This window comes from Mytilus edulis, chromosome 3 (assembly GCF_963676685.1).
Source record: "Mytilus edulis chromosome 3, xbMytEdul2.2, whole genome shotgun sequence".
In the NCBI taxonomy this organism is placed as follows: Eukaryota; Metazoa; Mollusca; class Bivalvia; order Mytilida; family Mytilidae; genus Mytilus; species Mytilus edulis.
In genome coordinates, this window is record NC_092346.1 from 32,716,938 (window position 1) to 32,737,903 (window position 20,966).

The following is a 20,966-nucleotide window of genomic DNA, read 5'->3' on the forward strand; positions in this document are numbered from 1 at the left end:
TTTGGTCTCTTGTGGATAGAGTTGTCTCATTGGCAATCATACCACATCTCTTTTTTTTAAATAAAAAGTAATGCACCTAAGAATAATATGTAGATGTATGTTTTTGTATCTTTAAATGAATACATGGTGTTGTCTTCATTATGTTTATACAGTACTTAATTAAAGAAAAGTCAACGGATATTCTATGATAACATTTTTTTTAAACCCTTTTGAACCTTGGAAAAATCGTTTTTTGATTTTTTTTGAACAATATGAATGTTGTTGTTTGAACAATATGAATGGTGTTGTTTGAAAAATATGAATGTTGTTGTCTACTTAAAAAAGTTGGACCTTTAATGAAAAAGATGACAATAAGTAAATGCTAATAAAATTTATTTAATTTTATACTTAAATTTCTGGATGAAGAAAAAAAGGAAACCAGCTATGCACGTGAGAAATTGTCCTATGAAATCAGTTCAATATAACAGACTTTCATTTCAAAAAGATGGGTTTTTTTCATAAATAAATCTGGCGCCTTAGTTTTTGATAGTTTAACTTCTAAACTTTAAGTTTTGAATGTTTCTGTAGTACTTATGTACATCAAATGGTGCTTGGAAATATTTCAAACCAAACTGAAAAGGTAATTTATTTGGAACAAGCCAAAAACGAGATGCTCAGAAAGGCACTCAGTCATAGATCATTCAGTGCAATAAGCATTTTTTTCTTGCTTAACGAGTTGATAAAGGGATAAACTAGCGTAATAAGACGCGACTTCGCAGTCTTTGTTTTTTAAATGAGGTACGAGGTCGGGATTGGTTAGTAGTTTTTAGTTTCTCGCGTGGGTTTCCGGTTCCGATGGACTGATGATGAAACGTTAAAAATGTAAACAACTCATATTTTCAGTGCTATCGTATCCTGTAAGATAAAATGCCAACGAAAGCAGTAGTATGCGAGTATAATAGGAGTCCGTGCTAATTATGAAATGGCAGACGACTCTCTTCTTCAGCGACAAGAAGAGGAATGGCAAGTTTTGCAAGCGGTTTACATGGACGATGTTGTCGATCTTAGAAAGAAGGTCGCATGGAAGGTATATAATTTGAATACGACATGGGCTATGCATTATAATTCATAAAAGTATTTACTTATTGCAATTTAAAGTAGTTTTACTTACACACAAGCCTCTCCTGTGTCTGTCTAGGTAATGCCGTAAAAGTATTAAAACTCCAATAAAAAAATGCACATTAATTCAAAAAATTATTATTGTAATATCTCTATGACATGATTGATAAGTATGTAACTGTGACCTGTTGGTTATTATACAAGGCAATATGTGTCCTCAAGGTATACTGTAAGGTTTATCTTAACGCACAGGCTGCTGTGAATGAAATGGATGACCAGGGTCTGTCAGGCAAATCGTGTTGTCTTCTTTTTCCCGAAACATATACTGGGGAGGAACCATCTATAAATAGCTTACAGAATCCCCAGATTAGTGTCCAATTTCACCACATTATGCACGATTCAGGATGACCACCAAACTGATTGAGTGAATACAATGTGAAGGATGGTTCATACATGTATTTAAAAAATTCAGCCAAAATTAGCGGTATCTGGTCGTTCCGGCCCCAAACCGATCCGGCCCAAAGTCGATCTGGCCCCATAAAATATGAATAAACTATATTGATTTTGGAGGAATTTGTGACAATTTTAACAGTAGAAATGGAATTTGAAAAAAGTGTCCGATGAAGGATGACAACAGGTCAGTGAAGTATTGGAGTACCAGTTAAAGAACTATTTTAAATCATACGAAAATGAGTGCTATTGTGTCTGTTTGTATAGCAGTTTTTACATATTTTAAAATATCGGAAGTTATTTCCCATGATAACTTTTACTTTGAATGTCATTGCGATTTTTATTTTATTTAGTTTACACACAGAATAGCTCAATAAATACTTACAGTCCAAATGGAACCTATAAAATTTAACGCATCAAAATGACTTATTTTATCAAATCATTAGTCTATAATTGGTTTGTATATTCAACAGTTGTCTGATGATTGTGAACTAAGGTAATGCCACTTGTAATCACTTAATTCAATCAAATCCTGATAAATTGAAGTTACGTAATCAACAAGGTCTTTATAGTTTGATCTTCTTGTTGTTGTAAATAATAATAATAAATTGTATTTTTTCACTCTCTTAAATATAATATCAGCATTCTTTTATATATATATATCAAACAACATTTTTCAATTTGAGAAATTTTAAGAACTTAAAAGAAAAACAAAGTTTGTATATGTATCAGCTTGGGAATCGGCTTGTACCATCAATAATACATTACACATTTCACATTTATACGTTTTAATATAATTATACCCAATAATCTTGAAAACTTGTAATAAAAACATAATCAACCTGGTTGTTTTATACTCATCTAAAGAAAATATTTTTCAAAGGCCTTTTTAGCTCACCTGGCCCAAAGGGCCAAGTGAGCTTTTCCCATCACTTGGCGTCCGGCGTCGGCGTCGTCGTCCGTCGTTGTTAACTTTTACAAAAATCTTCTATTCTGAAACTACTGGGCCAAATTAAACCAAACTTGGCCACAATCATCATTGGGGTATCTAGTTTAAAAAATGTGTGGCGTGACCCGGTCAACCAACCAAGATGGCCGCCACGGCTAAAAATAGAACATAGGGGTAAAATGCAGTTTTTGGCTTATAACTCAAAAACCAAAGCATTTAGAGCAAATCTGATTTGGGGTATAATTGTTTATCAGGTCAAGATCTATCTGCCCTGAAATTTTCAGATGAATCGGACAACCCGTTGTTGGGTTGCTGCCCCTGAATTGGTAATTTTAAGGAAATTTTGCTGTTTTTGGTTATTATTTTGAATATTATTATAGATAGAGATAAACTGTAAACAGCAATAATGTTCAGCAAAGTAAGACTTACAAATAAGTCAACATGACCGAAATGGTCAGTTGACCCCTTTAGGAGTTATTGCCCTTTATAGTCAATTTTTAACAATTTTTCGTAAATCTTAGTTATCTTTTACAAAAATCTTCTCCTCTGAAACTACTGGGACAAATTAATCCAAACTTGGCAACAATCATCTTTGGGGTATCTAGTTTTAAAAATGTGTGGCGTTACCCGTTCAACCAACCAAGATGGCCATGGGCTAAAAATAGAACATAGGGGTAAAATGCAGTTTTTGGCTTATAACTCAAAAACCAAAGCATTTAGAGCAAATCTGACATGGGGTTAAATTGTTTAGCAGATCAATATCTATCTGCTCTACAATTTTCAGATGAATCTGACAACCCGTTGTTGGGTTGCTGCCCGTGAATAGGTAATTTTGCTGTTTTTGGTTATTATCTTGAATATTATTATAGATAAAGATAAACTGTAAACAGCAATAATGTTCAGCAAAGTAAGATTTACAAATAAGTCAACATGACTGAAATGGTCAATTGACCCCCTAAGGAGTATACTATTTTCCTTTATAGTCAATTTTTAACAATTTTCATAAAATTTGTAAATTTTTATTAACATTTCCACTGATATTACTGGGCCAATTCATTATAGATAGAGATAATTGTAAGCAGCAAGACTGTTTAGTAAAGTAAGATTTACAAACACATCACCATCATCAAAACACAATTTTGTCATGAATCCATCTGCTTCCTTTGTTTAATATTCACATATACCAAGGTGAGCGACACAGGCTCTTTAGAGCCTCTAGTTTATTTTTTTACCGTACACCTTTTACATTATAATAAAAATCATAAACATTTATGAATTACAATTAATATATATATTTATTTTTATTCCTTATAAATATATTTTTTATTGGGGCCAGATCGACTTTACATATGGGCCGGATCGACGTGGGGCCGGATCGACGTGGGACGGATCGACCCGAAAGCAAATTAGCTATATAAATACCTGCATGAAGGTTGTCATAGATCATGTAACTGCTGGTTGGGTATATGTACATTGTATGATACATGTATCTGAATGTATGACGTAAGGAATATACAAAGGGGTATTTCAGAGTGAATCATCACAAAAAGAGTAAATTTTGACCAAATCAATGTACTGTAACAGCAAGTTCACTTTTGTTGTCCAGTTTTGAATAAATATATTTATATGTTGTTTTGTATTTTAGGTTGAGAGACCTTTGCATATATGTTTGATACTGAAACAGCAGCAGTCAGAAAGTGTAGCTGGGACTACTGACAGTGATAGCATGATCCATATGGTTATAAAATGTCCAAATAAATATCCTGATTTGTAAGTTTAAAAAACAAAATGATACAGATAAATATATACATGTACCATGTGTACATGTATGTATTAGGACTATTAATTAAAACATGCATTTATATGATACAAATGTACCAAGGGGAAGACTTTTTCAAAATAGAGTGACCATACATACAAGCAATTTATGAGACTTTCACACATTTGATGGTGTACAAAATTATATTTCACACCTATCAATCTTTGTAAATTATAGTTTCCTTTCATGAAAACAGCTACAGATGTGACCATACCATCCTTTATACAGCAATGCAAAAAAACAAGCTAACCAATTTGTCCAGGAAGTGTTCAGTATTCAAAATCACAAAAATTAAAACAAGCGTACATTTATGATTTGATTCTGTGGGAATGCAACCCAACAAAGAAATTAAACAATACAAATTAATTTCTTAAATACGAATTAAATGACAAAAGTTAGCACAGCAGTTAAGAAAAGTCTTTAGCTCTACAGTTTTTACATTTCTAAAGGTTTGTTAATGATGTGTTTTTTTGTGTTAGAGATTTTTTCATTTCATTTGTATACAAGGGAGATAATTGTTTGATTAATAAAATATCTTCAAAGATGTAATACTGTATAAGTCTTTTCTTTTTAAAGGGTACCAGAAATAAGTCTAGAAAATTCCAAAGGACTGTCTAATGAACAAATTGCTGTGTTGAATACAGAATTAATAGAACGAGCCAAATCAATGGTTGGAGAGGTAACTTATGTGCAACATAAAATAACCTACATTTTGTACAATTATTAAAGCCTGGTCATGTGACTGTGCTATTATTGAAATTTTATTAACTGAAGAGATAGAATATTTTTTAGTTTATACTATACTTATATAATTAAACATACATTACAAGAAATCTACATTTAACATGATATACATTCTTTAAAAAATTGAAAACAAATATACAAATGTAGAGGAGGAGCAAATCAGTACAAAGAGGGATAACTCTGTTTCTTCTCTTTAACTTTTACTTCTTGTCTTGATTGATTTTTTTTATTTAAATGCAGACTTAATACTGTACTAAAGCCTAAACTTCATTTATTATGATCCAGATATGTAGCTTTCATAAATTCATGTTTAGAATTATAATCTCAGTGAATTATAAAGACTGCACTCTTGGAAAAAATGCAGCACTTTTTTTATTAAGTCATGTAAATAGTTGTGACAAAGCCTTTCACATCTGCGTAGGAGATCAAATTTTTCTCTTGTTCTTGTCCCTTTTTTTTAAATGTCAAATTTACTCAAGGGGATATTTACATGATTTTATCTTATAGCGAAAATAAATCCCATATTAAAATATACCACTTTTTAACATAATACATGATTCTTTATTTATTTGTTTTTATGCCCCACCTACGATAGTAGAGGGGCATTATGTTTTCTTGTCTGTGTGTCCGTCGTCCCTCCGTTCATTCGTCCGTCTGTCCCGCTTCAGGTTAAAGTTTTTGGTCGAGGTAGTTTTTGATGAAGTTGAAGTCCAATCGACTTCAAACTTGGTACACATGTTCCCTATGATATGATCTTTCTAATTTTAATGCCAAATTAGAGATTTTACCCCAATTTCACGGTCCACTGAACATAGAAAATGATAGTGCGAGTGGGGCATTCGTGTACTGAGGACACATTCTTGTTTCAAATTAGTATTGTATGACATAGAATTAATGTTAATGTCATGGTAGCTCTTTTGTATACATACATTTATTGTAGATAAACCACAGGGAAATGTTGTTAATTTTCTTATATACTGTAGCTGTTAACCATCAGTTTAAAAAAATTATATGACCAACTGCAACAAATTCAAAACAACTCTTTACAATACTTCATATACATATACAAATGTTTAAAATGTTGCAGAATTTGTTTTTTATACCTTTTTCAGGTTATGGTTCTAGAACTAGCTCAACATGTACAGACATTTCTTATTTTATACCTTTTTCAGGTTATGGTTCTAGAACTAGCTCAACATGTACAGACATTTCTTTTTTATACCTTTTTCAGGTTATGGTTTTAGAACTAGCTCAACATGTACAGACATTTGTTTTTTATACCTTTTTCAGGTTATGGTTCTAGAACTAGCTCAACATGTACAGACATTTCTTATTTTATACCTTTTTCAGGTTATGGTTCTAGAACTAGCCCAACATGTACAGACATTTCTTTTTTATACCTTTTTCAGGTTATGGTTTTAGAACTAGCTCAACATGTACAGACATTTGTTTTTTATACCTTTTTCAGGTTATGGTTCTAGAACTAGCTCAACATGTACAGACATTTCTTATTTTATACCTTTTTTCAGGTTATGGTTCTAGAACTAGCTCAACATGTACAGACATTTCTTATTTTATACCTTTTTCAGGTTATGGTTTTAGAACTAGCCCAACATGTACAGACATTTCTTATTTTATACCTTTTTCAGGTTATGGTTCTAGAACTAGCTCAACATGTACAGACATTTCTTTTTTATACCTTTTTCAGGTTATGGTTTTAGAACTTGCTCAACATGTACAGACATTTCTTTTTTATACCTTTTTCAGGTTATGGTTTTAGAACTAGCTCAACATGTACAGACATTTCTTTTTTATACGACCGCAAAATTTGAAAAATTTTTCGTCGTATATTGCTATCACGTTGGCGTATTCGTCGTCGTCGTCCGAATACTTTTAGTTTTCGCACTCTTACTTTAGTAAAAGTGAATAGAAATCTATGAAATTTTAACATAAGGTTTATGACCACAAAAGGAAGGTTGGGATTGATTTTTGGAGTTTTGGTCCCAACATTTTAGGAATAAGGGGCCAAAAAGGGCCCAAATAAGCATTTTCTTGGTTTTCGCACTATAACTTTAGTTTAAGTTAATAGAAATCTATGAAATTTTGACACAAGGTTTATGACCACAAAAGAAAGGTTGGGATTGATTTTGGGAGTTTTGGTTCCAACAGTTTAGGAATTAGGGGCCCAAAGGGTCCAAATTAAACTTTGTTTGATTTCATCAAAAATTGAATAATTGGGGTTCTTTGGTATGCCGAATCTAACTGTGTATGCAGATTCTTAATTTTTGGTCCCGTTTTCAAATTGGTCTACATTAAGGTCCAAAGGGTCCAAAATTAAACTTAGTTTGATTTTAACAAAAATTGAATCCTGGGGGTTGTTTGATATGCTGAATTTAGAAATGTACTTAGATTTTTAATTATTGGCCTAGTTTTCAAGTAGGTCCAAATGGGGGTCCAAAATTAAACTTTGTTCATCAAAAATTGAATAAATGGGTTCTTTGATATGCCAAATCTAACTGTGTATGTAGATTCTTAATTTTTGGTCCAGTTTTCAAATGGTCTACATTAAGGTCCAAAGGGTCCAAAATTAAACTAAGTTTGATTTTAACAAAAATTAAATTCTTGGGCTTATTTGATATGCTTTATCTAAATATGTACTTTGATTTTTGATTATGGGCCCAGTTTTCAAGTTGGTCCAAATCAGGATTCCATATCAAGTATTGTGCAATAGCAAGAAATTTTCAATTGCACAGTATTGCACAATAGCAAGAAATATCTAATTGCACAATATTGTGCAATAGCAATTAATTTTCAATTGGAGTTATCTTTCTTTGTATAGAATAGAAGTTGATAATATATGTTGGAAATTTGCCAGACATGACTATGATGTCATTTTCTATTTTCATTTGCCAATAACTTTATGTAAATAACTTCATTGGAAATTTGCCAATATAAAATGTTGCTGATGAAGCTTTTTTTCCTTATCTTATCTAAAATGTTTTTAGATAATGTATGTTGGACATTTGCCAGACATGACTATGATGTCATTTTCTATTTTTATTTGCCAATAACTTTATGTAAATAACTTCATTGGAAATTTGCCAATATAAAATGTTGCTGATGAAGTTTTTTTTATTGTTTTATACAATAAACCATGTATATTCACTTTTACTACCAACCAATCTTTACCATTCAGTGATAACAAGCACTTTATTTTACATTTTAATATTTTATGATGTATTTAAAAGAGTAGTTATTGTTGCAAACTCCATTAGAAATTTGAATTGATATCAGTTTTGGAAAAAAGGAAACGGGGATGTGAAAAAAAAGGGGGGGTTTAAATTTTTCTCATTTCAGATTTCATAAATAAAAAGAAAATTTCTTCAAACATTTTTTTGAGAGGATTAATATTCAACAGCATAGTGAATTGCTCAAAGGCAAAAAAAATATTTTAAGTTCATTAGACCACATTCATTCTGTGTCAGAAACCTATGCTGTGTCAACTATTTAATTTTAGATTTAAAAAGTTTGAAGAAGAAATCTTTAATTGATTTGTAAAATCTTGACATTTGTTTTGTGTAAAAAAAACCATGTAATGTCAAAAATTTGATCACAATCCAAATTCAGAGCTGTATCACGCTTGAATGTTTTGTCCATACTTGCCCCAACTGTTCAGGGTTCGACCTCTACGGTCGTATAAAGCTGTGCCCTGCGGAGCACCTGGTTATACCTTTTTCAGGTTATGGTTCTAGAACTAGCTCAACATGTACAGACATTTGTTTTTTATACCTTTTTCAGGTTTTGGTTTTAGAACTAGCTCAACATGTACAGACATTTCTTATTTTATACCTTTTTTTTTAGGTTATGGTTCTAGAACTAGCTCAACATGTACAGACATTTCTTTTTTATACCTTTTTCAGGTTATGGTTTTAGAACTAGCTCAACATGTACAGACATTTGTTTTTTATACCTTTTTCAGGTTATGGTTTTAGAACTAGCTCAACATGTACAGACATTTCTTTTTTATACCTTTTTCAGGTTATGGTTCTAGAACTAGCTCAACATGTACAGACATTTCTTTTTTATACCTTTTTCAGGTTATGGTTTTAGAACTAGCTCAACATGTACAGACATTTGTTTTTTATACCTTTTTCAGGTTATGGTTCTAGAACTAGCTCAACATGTACAGACATTTCTTTTTTATACCTTTTTCAGGTTATGGTTTTAGAACTAGCTCAACATGTACAGACATTTCTTTTTTATACCTTTTTCAGGTTATGGTTTTAGAACTAGCTCAACATGTACAGACATTTCTTTTTTATACCTTTTTCAGGTTATGGTTCTAGAACTAGCTCAACATGTACAGACATTTGTTTTTTATACCTTTTTCAGGTTATGGTTTTAGAACTAGCTCAACATGTACAGACATTTCTTATGTTATACCTTTTTCAGGTTATGGTTCTAGAACTAGCTCAACATGCACAGACATTTCTTTTTTATACCTTTTTCAGGTTATGGTTTTAGAACTAGCTCAACATGTACAGACATTTGTTTTTTATACCTTTTTCAGGTTATGGTTCTAGAACTAGCTCAACATGTACAGACATTTCTTATTTTATACCTTTTTCAGGTTATGGTTCTAGAACTAGCTCAACATGTACAGACATTTCTTTTTTATACCTTTTTCAGGTTATGGTTCTAGAACTAGCTCAACATGTACAGACATTTGTTTTTTATACCTTTTTCAGGTTATGGTTCTAGAACTAGCTCAACATGTACAGACATTTCTTTTTTATACCTTTTTCAGGTTATGGTTCTAGAACTAGGTCAACATGTACAGACATTTCTTATTTTATACCTTTTTTAGGTTATGGTTCTAGAACTTGCTCAACATGTACAGACATTTCTTTTTTATACCTTTTTCAGGTTATGGTTTTAGAACTAGCTCAACATGTACATACATTTGTTTTTATACCTTTTTCAGGTTATGGTTCTAGAACTAGCTCAACATGTACAGACATTTCTTCGTGATAATTACAAAGGTCCACAGAAATCTTTTTATGAAGAAATGTTAAGTAACCAATTGAAACAACAAGAAAAACTAAAATTAGAACAACAGAAAAGACTTGATTTCCTAAAAAGAAAGGAAGAAAAAGAGGTATTCAGTGTTTTTGTTTGATTATTTCAGTGATTTGCCTTTGACCTTAAACCATATTATTTAAAACCATGAAGTTATTCTCAAATGAATTAGCACTAGGATTGTCAGTTTTCCTATCGTAGCTCAGTGGTTTTTTCTGGGCACTCAGGCTTCCTTCACAAATAAAAACTGGCCGCCCTGAAATAGCCCAAAAGCAGTGCTTCAAAGTAGTGTTAAAACCCATAAAATCAAAACAAATCAAATGAATTAGCAATTAAAAAAAAGATAAAGTGACCAATTGCAACAAATTAAAACATCTATTTACTTTGTATTAAATTGTTTAAAATGATGTTACAAAATTGAGAACAACAGAAAAGACTTGATTTTCTGAAAAGAAAAAAAGAAAAAGATGTATTTGATGTTTTTGTTTGATTATAACATTGATTTACCCTTGGCCTTTGACCTTACATCGTGTATTTCAAACCATGGAGTTATCCTCTTTTCAAAAGAATCAGAAATTAATAATATACTGGTATTCTGGAAAGACAGTGTTATCAAATATCACAATGGGATCATGGAAATAGTGATATCACAATGGGATCATGGAAATAGCGATATTTCCCTTAAATCATAGTTGATTTTATTATTAATTTTGCTTTTAAATCTATACAGAAAACTGCATGGTACATGTTTATGTACCATTTGAGTGACCTTTTAATTTCAACTATTATTATTACTTTATTTAGATAAATAAAGTATATAAAATTCAAGGGAAATAACTCTAGCACAAAACTACAATATTTGCATTGGTGAGATCTTTTCCCCACTGACAGCCTAGATAAGAGTTCCAAATGAACTAATTAATAAGTATCAAAACTGTAAATAATACTTACCGCTACAGCTTTAACTGTAAGGTACCCTGAAATTGTTAGTATCTATAAGAACAGGGTTTCATATAGATAAGTATTATTTTCTTTTATTTCATGTTAGAATAGTATAATTAAATACAATGTTCAATAATAAAATAATACACTGATCTGAAATTAATTATATACTTTTATTTTAAATTAAATTCAATGTTCAATGATACTTATTAAGGTGGATCCCTACAGATATAGCAATTTTTTTTTCACCATTGAATTTTTCTTAAAATTTGCATACATATACTATACAATGGCCTCTATGAAAATTTGAGTTAAAAATAGTATGTCACCAGACTCGTTTCCATGGTAACGGTCACCAAAGTTGGTACATCACGTGTATGCATAAATACATACCTGATGTAGAAACTCTGGATTTTTCTCAAGCCTTTGAAAGAATTTTGAAGGGTTTGTTCTTCATTTATTACAAAATTATTATTTAAAATGTAAATAAAACACAAATAATGGCAGTTTTATTCATTTTCATTGATTTCGTCTCTAATTTCATCAACACTGCTCCACAAAAAAAAACACAGATTTTGTTAAAAATTTCTATTTTTCTTAAATTTCCAAAAAAATGGTCCAATGAATATTTTTTTAAATTTGACATAAGATGGTCATAACAATGAGCTTTAAAAAGAAATTAAAAAAAATATGGGTCACCAGACTATTTTTTGCACGAAAAATGTTTTTGTGACCCCTAACGAAACAGTGATCAACAGCAGTTTTTTGTATATCTTTCATCATCGGTGATCAAAGTGTGACATATGTTGTCATATCCTTTGTTAAACTAACACAGAATAATACAGTTTCACAAGGCAATCAAATGAGAACAATTTTTTGGTTTCTATGAACAACGGTTACCATGGCAACAGGACATGAAGTTGGAAAATTCAAGTTTTTGCATTGTTCTGATGTGCAAGATTAACAACCTAACAGACAATGGCAGATCAAATACCATGATTTCAGACCAACAACACATGGCTTCTATGTAAATGTAAACAAATATTATGATACATTGTAATGCAGCTTATATTAGCATTACTGTGGTCTTAAATGAGCAAAATAAATTACTCAGAAGTTAGCGAAAATCACCAAATATATTTTTTTTTTAAATTATCGATTCATAGGTAACAGTCATGCAAGTAAATGGATTAAAAAAGACTTTGTCACCTTTTCCACAATTAATGATTTAAGTTTGATGAAGCATAATGATAATACATTATATATTTCAGTTGTCATAGTAACATAACCAAAAAATGATGAAATTATAACTTTTTCAAAGGTTTTTCAACTTTATTTATTTTGAATGCCTCAATAATCAAGCAAACATATAACTGTTATATTTACAAATGTGTAAATAGTTTACTCCTCTGATTCAGTCAAGTACTTATTGATAGTCATAGCATTATTAGAGTTCACTGTGTTCTCAGTCAAAATTATCAATCCTTCCATATTGAATAGTACATGTTGCTCCCAGTCAGATATAGCATATTACTATTAGTGGCAATTCTTTTCTTTCAAAATCTTTGTTTTCTGGTTATCTGTTTGCCTCTCTAATTTCTTATTCATACTTTCCCAAATTTTCTACGTAAATTTTCCAGGGGAACATTCTGTTGCTGCATTTACCTGAAAGTTTAATTTATTTATTTGTAATGAAAAGGTGTAATATATACTAATAAACTACTAAATCTATATAATATTTCAGTGAGTGCAAAATTAATCCAATCATGCATTACAACATCAATTTAAAAAGATTATATTATACCTGACTAACAAAGGTACTCATTAAGAGTTTTATAATATGATATATGGCCAGGTTTTTGAAGTGATTGCAATAATTAGGTCAGCTGATGGGTATGCATTTTATATTGCTTTTGCATATGATGGCCATCCTTTTTAGTGGTTTTTGTTTTGTGAACAATGGCAATTTGGAATGCAATAATTGACAATATAAATGATATAGGGAGCATTATAGGGTCCAATGCAAATAAATTCAAGGTATACATGTATATTTAATAGGTGTGACCTTTACCATATATGTGTACCTTATATCAAAACAGTTGAACTGTTCTTTTTGGTAAAAATTTACATATATACAGCATGTGATCAAGTTTGAAATAAACATAAGTTATCTACATCACATAGTTATCTTCATTGTCAGAATTGTGGCACATAAGAACCAGTGGCAGTCTTGATAATATACTTTGTATTTAAATTATAAAATAAAGTACAAATCAATAGTGTAAAATGTGGATCACTGTGACCTTCTTTTGCCTGGAAGCTGAGTTACTTACTGAGACTCTGAGAGTATATATATAAGTTTGCATGATCTGACACCTTTTAGTTGCTGAGATATACATTTGTTGTATATGAAATTGGATGTTTAATGTAACCAAAGTCAGTGAAGTGGAAAATGTAGGCCAGTGACATCTGTGTACAAGTTTACATGATCCTACATTTTATAGTTGAGTCTACTAAATATATTGTCCAAAAAAGTATGTTATAAATGCCTGCTAAACACCATTATCAGATTAAAAAGTCTCAAATGGAACCTAAGTTCTTTTTCAAAGGTAACTACATGTAATTATCCTAAAATGTATGTATTTACCATTGACAGTCATCCTTCATTTTTCTACAAAACTTCTGCTAATAACCTGCTGTTAAATGATGACCATGAGACCTACAATTGATAACAAATATAACAAAAATTAAATAAGTAAATTAATATAATCAGATAATATAGGATTCATAAAAAGTGAGAGTTTTATATTACTTTTTATCAATGTTGGTTGTTCAATATCAAAATAGTGAAAATAATGATAAAAAAAGCCATATTCCATATAATAACAAGAGCATTGCTAAGTATGGCATCCTCTCACCATAGAAGACTGTTGCTTTCACATGGGTGTTTAGAATCTACAATGTCCACTTTCACCTTGACATTTGGGAATATCTTTTCTATTAATAAAGTTAAAGTCTAAATTCTTTAAATTTACCTGTATTACTTTCATAGTTTCAACCAGTACCAAACATTTGCAATTCTGCAACATAACTAGCTTCAACCTAATGAAAAAAAGTGATAACAAATATATATAAATGAAAGTGCATGCAGTGTTCAAATACTATAGCTAAAACATATTACATTTAAAATTAACTGGAAACTCAGGCTGTTAACAATGAAATTTGTAATAATAATATGTATAAAGGCTTTCAAAACCAAATAGGTTTCATTAAATTTGTTGAAATTCTACATTAATATAGATTTCATTTAATAAATTATACATATGTAACTAATTCTAGTTCAATATTTTTGTTGAAACAAATTTTGTCATGTTCTATACATGAAAGTCTTCAAGTATATATAACAATGCTTTACCACAAAATTTATTTGAAATATTGACCCTAAACTTGAAATTATTACCAAGATCTGTTAATTCATTTTTATGACTGCTTAAGTGCAAATATGAATATAATTATGGTCCTCATTATACTTTATATCTACTTAGGAAAATTTATGAATTATATGACTAAAGGTTTAATTACCTTCCAATTATTCATTAAATTAACCATGTTTAAAACTGTTTCTTCTTTTGAATTTATTTACAGGATTCTTTTGCAACTGCAAATATTTTCTTTCCAGTTTAATTCTCCTTTTTCTTTAAGTATGGCTGATGAATTCACAGACAGTACATTCAATCCATTAAGGAAATTGTTGAAATGTGTGGCACAAATTCCTGCATGTATCATTCCTGAAAAATATGATATGAAATGTCAGTCTGCACATGTATTGGTTAATTAGATAAACTATAAACTATTTAGACTTGAGTTCATAATTTTATTTGGAATATACAATTGATTTTTTCAATTTATATTTATATAATATGATTGTGAATTCATGTTTACCTTTATTCTTATAGATCACAGACTCACATTTATTTCTAATAATGTGGAATGAGGGTGGGTGCCCCCTTCTTAATTTTCTTTTTTGCCTTCATGCATTATCCTGCATTCTACACATCATTCTAAATGACTAAATATGTAAGGTTTCCGACCACTTGGCCTCTGATCACATGCAAAAGATGACTTAATATGAAAATTCTGATTATAAAATAAAGAAAACTAATATTTTGAGTTTGTAAAACATTATTTTTGTGAATGAATCATTGTGACTGCAATTGTTTACTTTTTCAATTCTAATTTTATTTATGGTTATATAATTGCTACCAAATAAGTATTTACAAAATAATCCTCTCCTTTTGGATGCAAAACTAAAAAGCCCCTTATGTATACATTTGTAGATGTCTTTGTGTACATTGCAAAAATGATAAATAACTTCCAGGGGCAAAATTCCAGAAAAATTACTAAGTCCAGCTTCATAAAAAATTTGGGCAGCACTTCCCCTCAAAATAAAGCTTTTTACCCTCAAACCACATAAACCCCAGACCATAATAGAGGGGAATTAAAGAAAGAAAAAGAGAGGTGTGGGGCAGGTTCATTTATTCAAGACATGAAACCATACACCTTCTCCAACCAGTAAAATGTGTAAAGTCTAAAGAGAATATATAATAAAGAGAAAATTGAACTCTCTTACCATGTGCAGCTTTTGAATTGATAACAAATCCACCAGTCCCATTTTCCCCCTCGTTTCTACACTGTCACACATGATATGCAGGTTACATGCACTGCAGCTACAACGATATGGTATGGACAAAATGCTCCACGGCCTCCACCTCCTGGTTCAAGCCTTGAAGGTCGTATTTCCGTTCACAGACAGTATCCGCAGGGGACAGTTTTGCATCTTAACGAACATATTCTGCGCTAGGTGATCATCAGAGCTAGCCGTCGACCTTCTTTCCAGGTTCCGTCAAACGAAACATCACTGTCTGTGATCGGACGCCGAATTTCTCCAACTCTCAAAAACTTATATCATATGATATTATAAGTTGAGAATCATTTAAGACTGTGTGAACTTTCAGGCTGAAACTATTCATATTCTTTATTTTTAAAGAACGCATGCATTTATCCTTTATGATAAACCTTCCTTTCTTCTGAGCGATGAGCTGTAACTTGGAAGTTGTTTACACACGTTGACAACAGACGACATCGGAACTGTTACCGTGACCTAGATATACAGGCGATATATCCTAAATTTTTAAACGGGAACCAGTTTTACATCAGTAACATGTTGTTATCTCCCTTAGTATCGGAAGTCACCTTAACATAGATTTAAAATCCCTAAAAGCATTTTAATTTTTGCAATTTCTTCAACAACTGAGAATTTCATTATGACATTCAAAGAATTTTTTCAATAGCAACATTGTGCAAATCTTATAATTGTTGGATTGATTTATTTAAGGGTAGGTCTTTTATATCTGTTACTTCTTCTAATTCTTTAAATAGATTTTCTGATATAGTTGCAGAAGAGATTATTTGTTTATTGTAAAATACTGAAGGCTCTACATTTTTAAAATAAATCATATGTCTTAATGATGTGTCATATATTTATTGAAAGTAAAAGAATGGTACTGTATAAAAATAAGAGGATGTGGTATGATTGCCAATGAGATAAATATCAAACAGAGTTCAAGTGAAGTGGATGTAAGCCATTATAGGCAACTGTAAGACCTTCAACAATTAGAAAATCATACTGTACAGTTGGCTATAAAAAGCTTAGAGATGAAAAATTCAATGGAGAAAGTTAACAGCCTAATTTATTTATAAGAAAACAGTTTACAAAAACAAATATTACAGACATGAACTAACAACAACCACTAAGATACAAACTCCTGACATAGGACAGGTGCAGAAAGAATGTGACAGGGTTAAAAAGGTTTGATGCACCAAATTCCATGTTCATTTTTTCTTTGAATTTAACTTCAGACACACACATAATTTTATTCATTAACTTATAATCTTGTGCTTTGCCTGTTTCAGAGACAACTTCTAGAGGATGAAATACAGAAGAGACAACATGCTCTGAAAGAAGAAACAAAGAAAATAAAGGAAACTAAACAGGTACAATTCAAATGTTTATACTTTTTTAATATGTCCATCATAGAACTTTGGGGGCCGTTTTATGTTTTCTAATTTATGAATCTATCTGTTCTTCCCAATATGTTATCAAAGTACAAATAATATTCACCTGACAAAATTTTCATGTTAAATATTATTGAAATGTTTGCTGTTGGACATACAGTATAACAGCCATTTAACCATCAATGTGTTTTACACTTTATATGCTTGACTGCAGAAAATAGATATCTTAAATGAATATAGCTACCCAATTTTATTTGCATAAATTTAAAAAAGTATGGCACTGAAACAAATCTTTTCGTAGCATGATCTTCTTAATATGATCTATATATTAATCTATTTATTTCTATAATTAGATATCTGATGAGAAACCAACAGAGCCAGAGAAAGCTGTACCAGCTACTCCTATTACTGAAGTACCAACATGTTCCCCAATTGGTACCCCAAGTACTCCTAGAAGACCAAGAATGTCTCATTCACCCTCGCCATTAATTGTACTGCCAAGTAATGAAAATAAATATAACCAGGATAAGAGAAGAAGGTATGTGGTTGTTATGTTTTTATTTTATGTCCTTTTAAAAAAAACAGTCATGGGAGTTAATCAATAAAATTTGCACCATTTTTCTTCCTGTGTACCAGCTTTAGCATAAACGATGTAACCTCAAGTTTCCAAAATATTCTATAGAAACACCAATTAAAAAAAATTATGGTGCTTTGAAACACAGCAATTTTTTACTGAAATGTCAAATTCAAGGTAATATTTTTTTTCAACCCTTTTTCGTATGCAACCTGATGTGACATACTTTGATTTACACCTACATACACATACTTGATCCTATATTATCATATTTCATTTCTTAAATTTTTATTTGGTAGCTATAGACCAAACACACTTCATGGATGCAGATTCAAATATATTTGTTAAAAATATTCATATTTTTTCTATTTATGACAACTAGACTAGGAAAATATAGCTGCTTCACATACATGACGATGATGTAAGTCATGAACCTGGTGTTCAGAGGTTGTAGTTTGTTGATGTGGTTCATAAGTTTTTCTTGTTTCTAATTTTTGATATAGTTTAGACTGTTGGTTTTCCATTTCAATGATTTACACTAGTCATTTTTAGGGCCCTTTTTAGCCTGCTGTTCATTGTAAGCCAAGGCTCTGTGTTGAAGACTGTACTTTGACCAATAATGGTTTACTTTTACAAATTATGACTTAGATGGAGAGTTGTGTCATTGGCACTCATACCACATCTTCTTATATCTATAAAAATCAATTTTATTAAATGCTCATTGTTTCCATTTAATAAGTATTAACAATGGAAGGTACACATATTTTTGTAAGGACATTATCTGAAACTATTTGCACAAGATTTGCATTTACACATTTAATTTGCTTCATATACATGTAAATAAAAAATACCAATCTTATTTACACATATATACAATGGGAGATAACTGCTATATTTAAGAAAAGTTTTCTGTTGTACTATTTTATAAGATTATATACAGATTGCTTTTAAACTTTTTAAAAATGGTAATAAATATATGAAAAAAAACTTAAAAACAGATCGACTGATGCATGTATCACATGATAAGGTATGAAACTATTTTTAAACTTTGAGGAAGTGAAATCTTTTGGAATCACCGACATTGAACATAAAAAAAACATAAATGAGTCCTCAAAACCATTAGGGCTATTCCATTAAAATGTATATGGGAGGTTAGTAAGGGACTTTTAAAATATCCCTACAACCAAGAACCATTTTGTAGATAATTTTGAATAATAGTAATAGAAGCATACTGAGAAAAGACCCATGACCCACATTCAGTAATTAAACTTCTCTTCCTACCGTCCCACTAACATTTTAATGGAATAGCCCTTAATGGATATTTTATATGATATGGCCTCTAGAAATCCAAGATTTTCAACAGTTTATAATTGATCCATATGAGGAATACATGTAGTATATCCTGCTTGCACTATTTCAGTAACCATGCTTCTATCCAAGTGAGTAATTTTGGAGCCTCAAGTTTATTTTATTTTAGATTTTCAATTTTGATATATGCAGGAGGACCAGTACCCCATTAAGAGATACTGATGATTCTGATCACCAATGTAAAGACCATACTGGAGGGATAGTGGTTATAGCCTTCAATACTAAATCAGAGAGAACAATACATAGAGGCACATGTTTAGGTAATGTTTAATAATACATCTCCAATGTAAAGATCATACTGGAGGGATAGTGGTTATAGCCTAATACTAAATCAGAGAGAACAATACATAGAGGCACATGTTTAGGTAATGTTTTATAATACATCCCCAATGTAAAGATCATACTGGAGGGATAGTAGTTATAGCCTTCAATACTAAATCAGAGAGAACAATACATAGAGGCACATGTTTAGGTAATGTTTTATAATACATCCCCAATGTAAAGATCATGCTGGAGGGATAGTGGTTATAGCCTTCAATACTAAATCAGAAAGAACAATACATAGAGGCACATGTTTAGGTAATGTTTTATAATACATCCCCAATGTAAAGATTATACTGGAGGGATAGTGGTTATAGCCTTCAATACTAAATCAGAGAGAACAATACATAGAGGCACATGTTTAGGTAATGTTTTATAATACATCCCCAATGTAAAGATCATACTGGAGGGATAGTGGTTATAGCCTTCAATACTAAATCAGAGAGAACAATACATAGAGGCACATATTTAGGTAATGTTTTATAATACATCCCCAATGTAAAGATCATGCTGGAGGGATAGTGGTTATAGCCTTCAATACTAAATCAGAAAGAACAATACATAGAGGCACATGTGTAGGTAATGTTTTATGATACATCCCCAATGTAAAGATCATACTGGAGGGATAGTGGTTATAGCATTCAATACTAAATCAGAGAGAACAATACATAGAGGCACATGTTTAGGTAATGTTTTATAATACATCCCCAATGTAAAGACCATACTGGAGGGATAGTGGTTATAGCCTTCAATACTAAATCAGAGAGAACAATACATAGAGGCACATGTTTAGGTAATGTTTCATAATACATCCCCAATGTAAAGACCATACTGGAGGGATAGTGGTTATAGCCTTCAATACTAAATAAGAAAGAACAATACATAGAGGCACATGTTTAGGTAATGTTTTATAATACATCCCCAATGTAAAGACCATACTGGAGGGATAGTGGTTATAGCCTTCAATACTAAATCAGAGAGAACAATACATAGAGGCACATGTTTAGGTAATGTTTTATAATACATCCCCAATGTAAAGACCATACTGGAGGGATAGTGGTTATAGCCTTCAATACTAAATCAGAGAGAACAATACATAGAGGCACATGTTTAGGTAATGTTTTATAATGCATCCCCAATGTAAAGACCATACTGGAGGGATAGTGGTTATAGCCTTCAATACTAAATCAGAGAGAACAATACATAGAGGCACATGTTTAGATAATGTTTTATAATACATCCCCAATGTAAAGATCATACTGGAGGGATAGTGGTTATAGCCTTCAATACTAAATCAGAGAGAACAATACATAGAGGCACATGTTAAGGTAATGTTTTATAATACATCCCCTATGTAAAGACCATACTGGAGGGATAGTGGTTATAGCCTTCAATACTAAATCAGAGAGAACAATACAAAGAGGCACATGTTTAGGTAATGTTTCATAATACATCCCCAATGTAAAGATTATACTGGAGGGATAGTGGTTATAGCCTTCAATACTAAATCAGAGAGAACAATACATAGAGGCACATGTTTAGGTAAT

The 20,966-nt window shown here is 31.0% G+C and overlaps 1 protein-coding gene and 1 long non-coding RNA gene across 2 annotated transcripts; one reads left to right on the forward strand and one right to left on the reverse strand.

Moving 5' to 3' along the window:
- The first annotated feature begins 819 nt into the window (after positions 1-819).
- LOC139516267 (eIF-2-alpha kinase GCN2-like) lies at positions 820-20,966 on the forward strand. The gene is made up of 8 exons (XM_071306264.1): positions 820-1,066; positions 4,143-4,267; positions 4,893-4,995; positions 10,045-10,218; positions 17,055-17,135; positions 17,510-17,694; positions 19,231-19,358; positions 19,571-20,966. The coding sequence occupies exons 1-8, from the start codon at positions 962-964 to the stop codon at positions 19,582-19,584; spliced, it is 915 nt and encodes a 304-aa protein (XP_071162365.1). The 5' UTR covers positions 820-961; the 3' UTR covers positions 19,585-20,966.
- LOC139516273 (uncharacterized) lies at positions 12,393-16,298 on the reverse strand. Its single transcript, XR_011662933.1, has 5 exons — positions 15,712-16,298; positions 14,664-14,869; positions 14,117-14,183; positions 13,729-13,800; positions 12,393-12,746 (listed from the first exon to the last, which is right to left on the reverse strand). It is a non-coding gene; the product is annotated as an uncharacterized lncRNA (long non-coding RNA).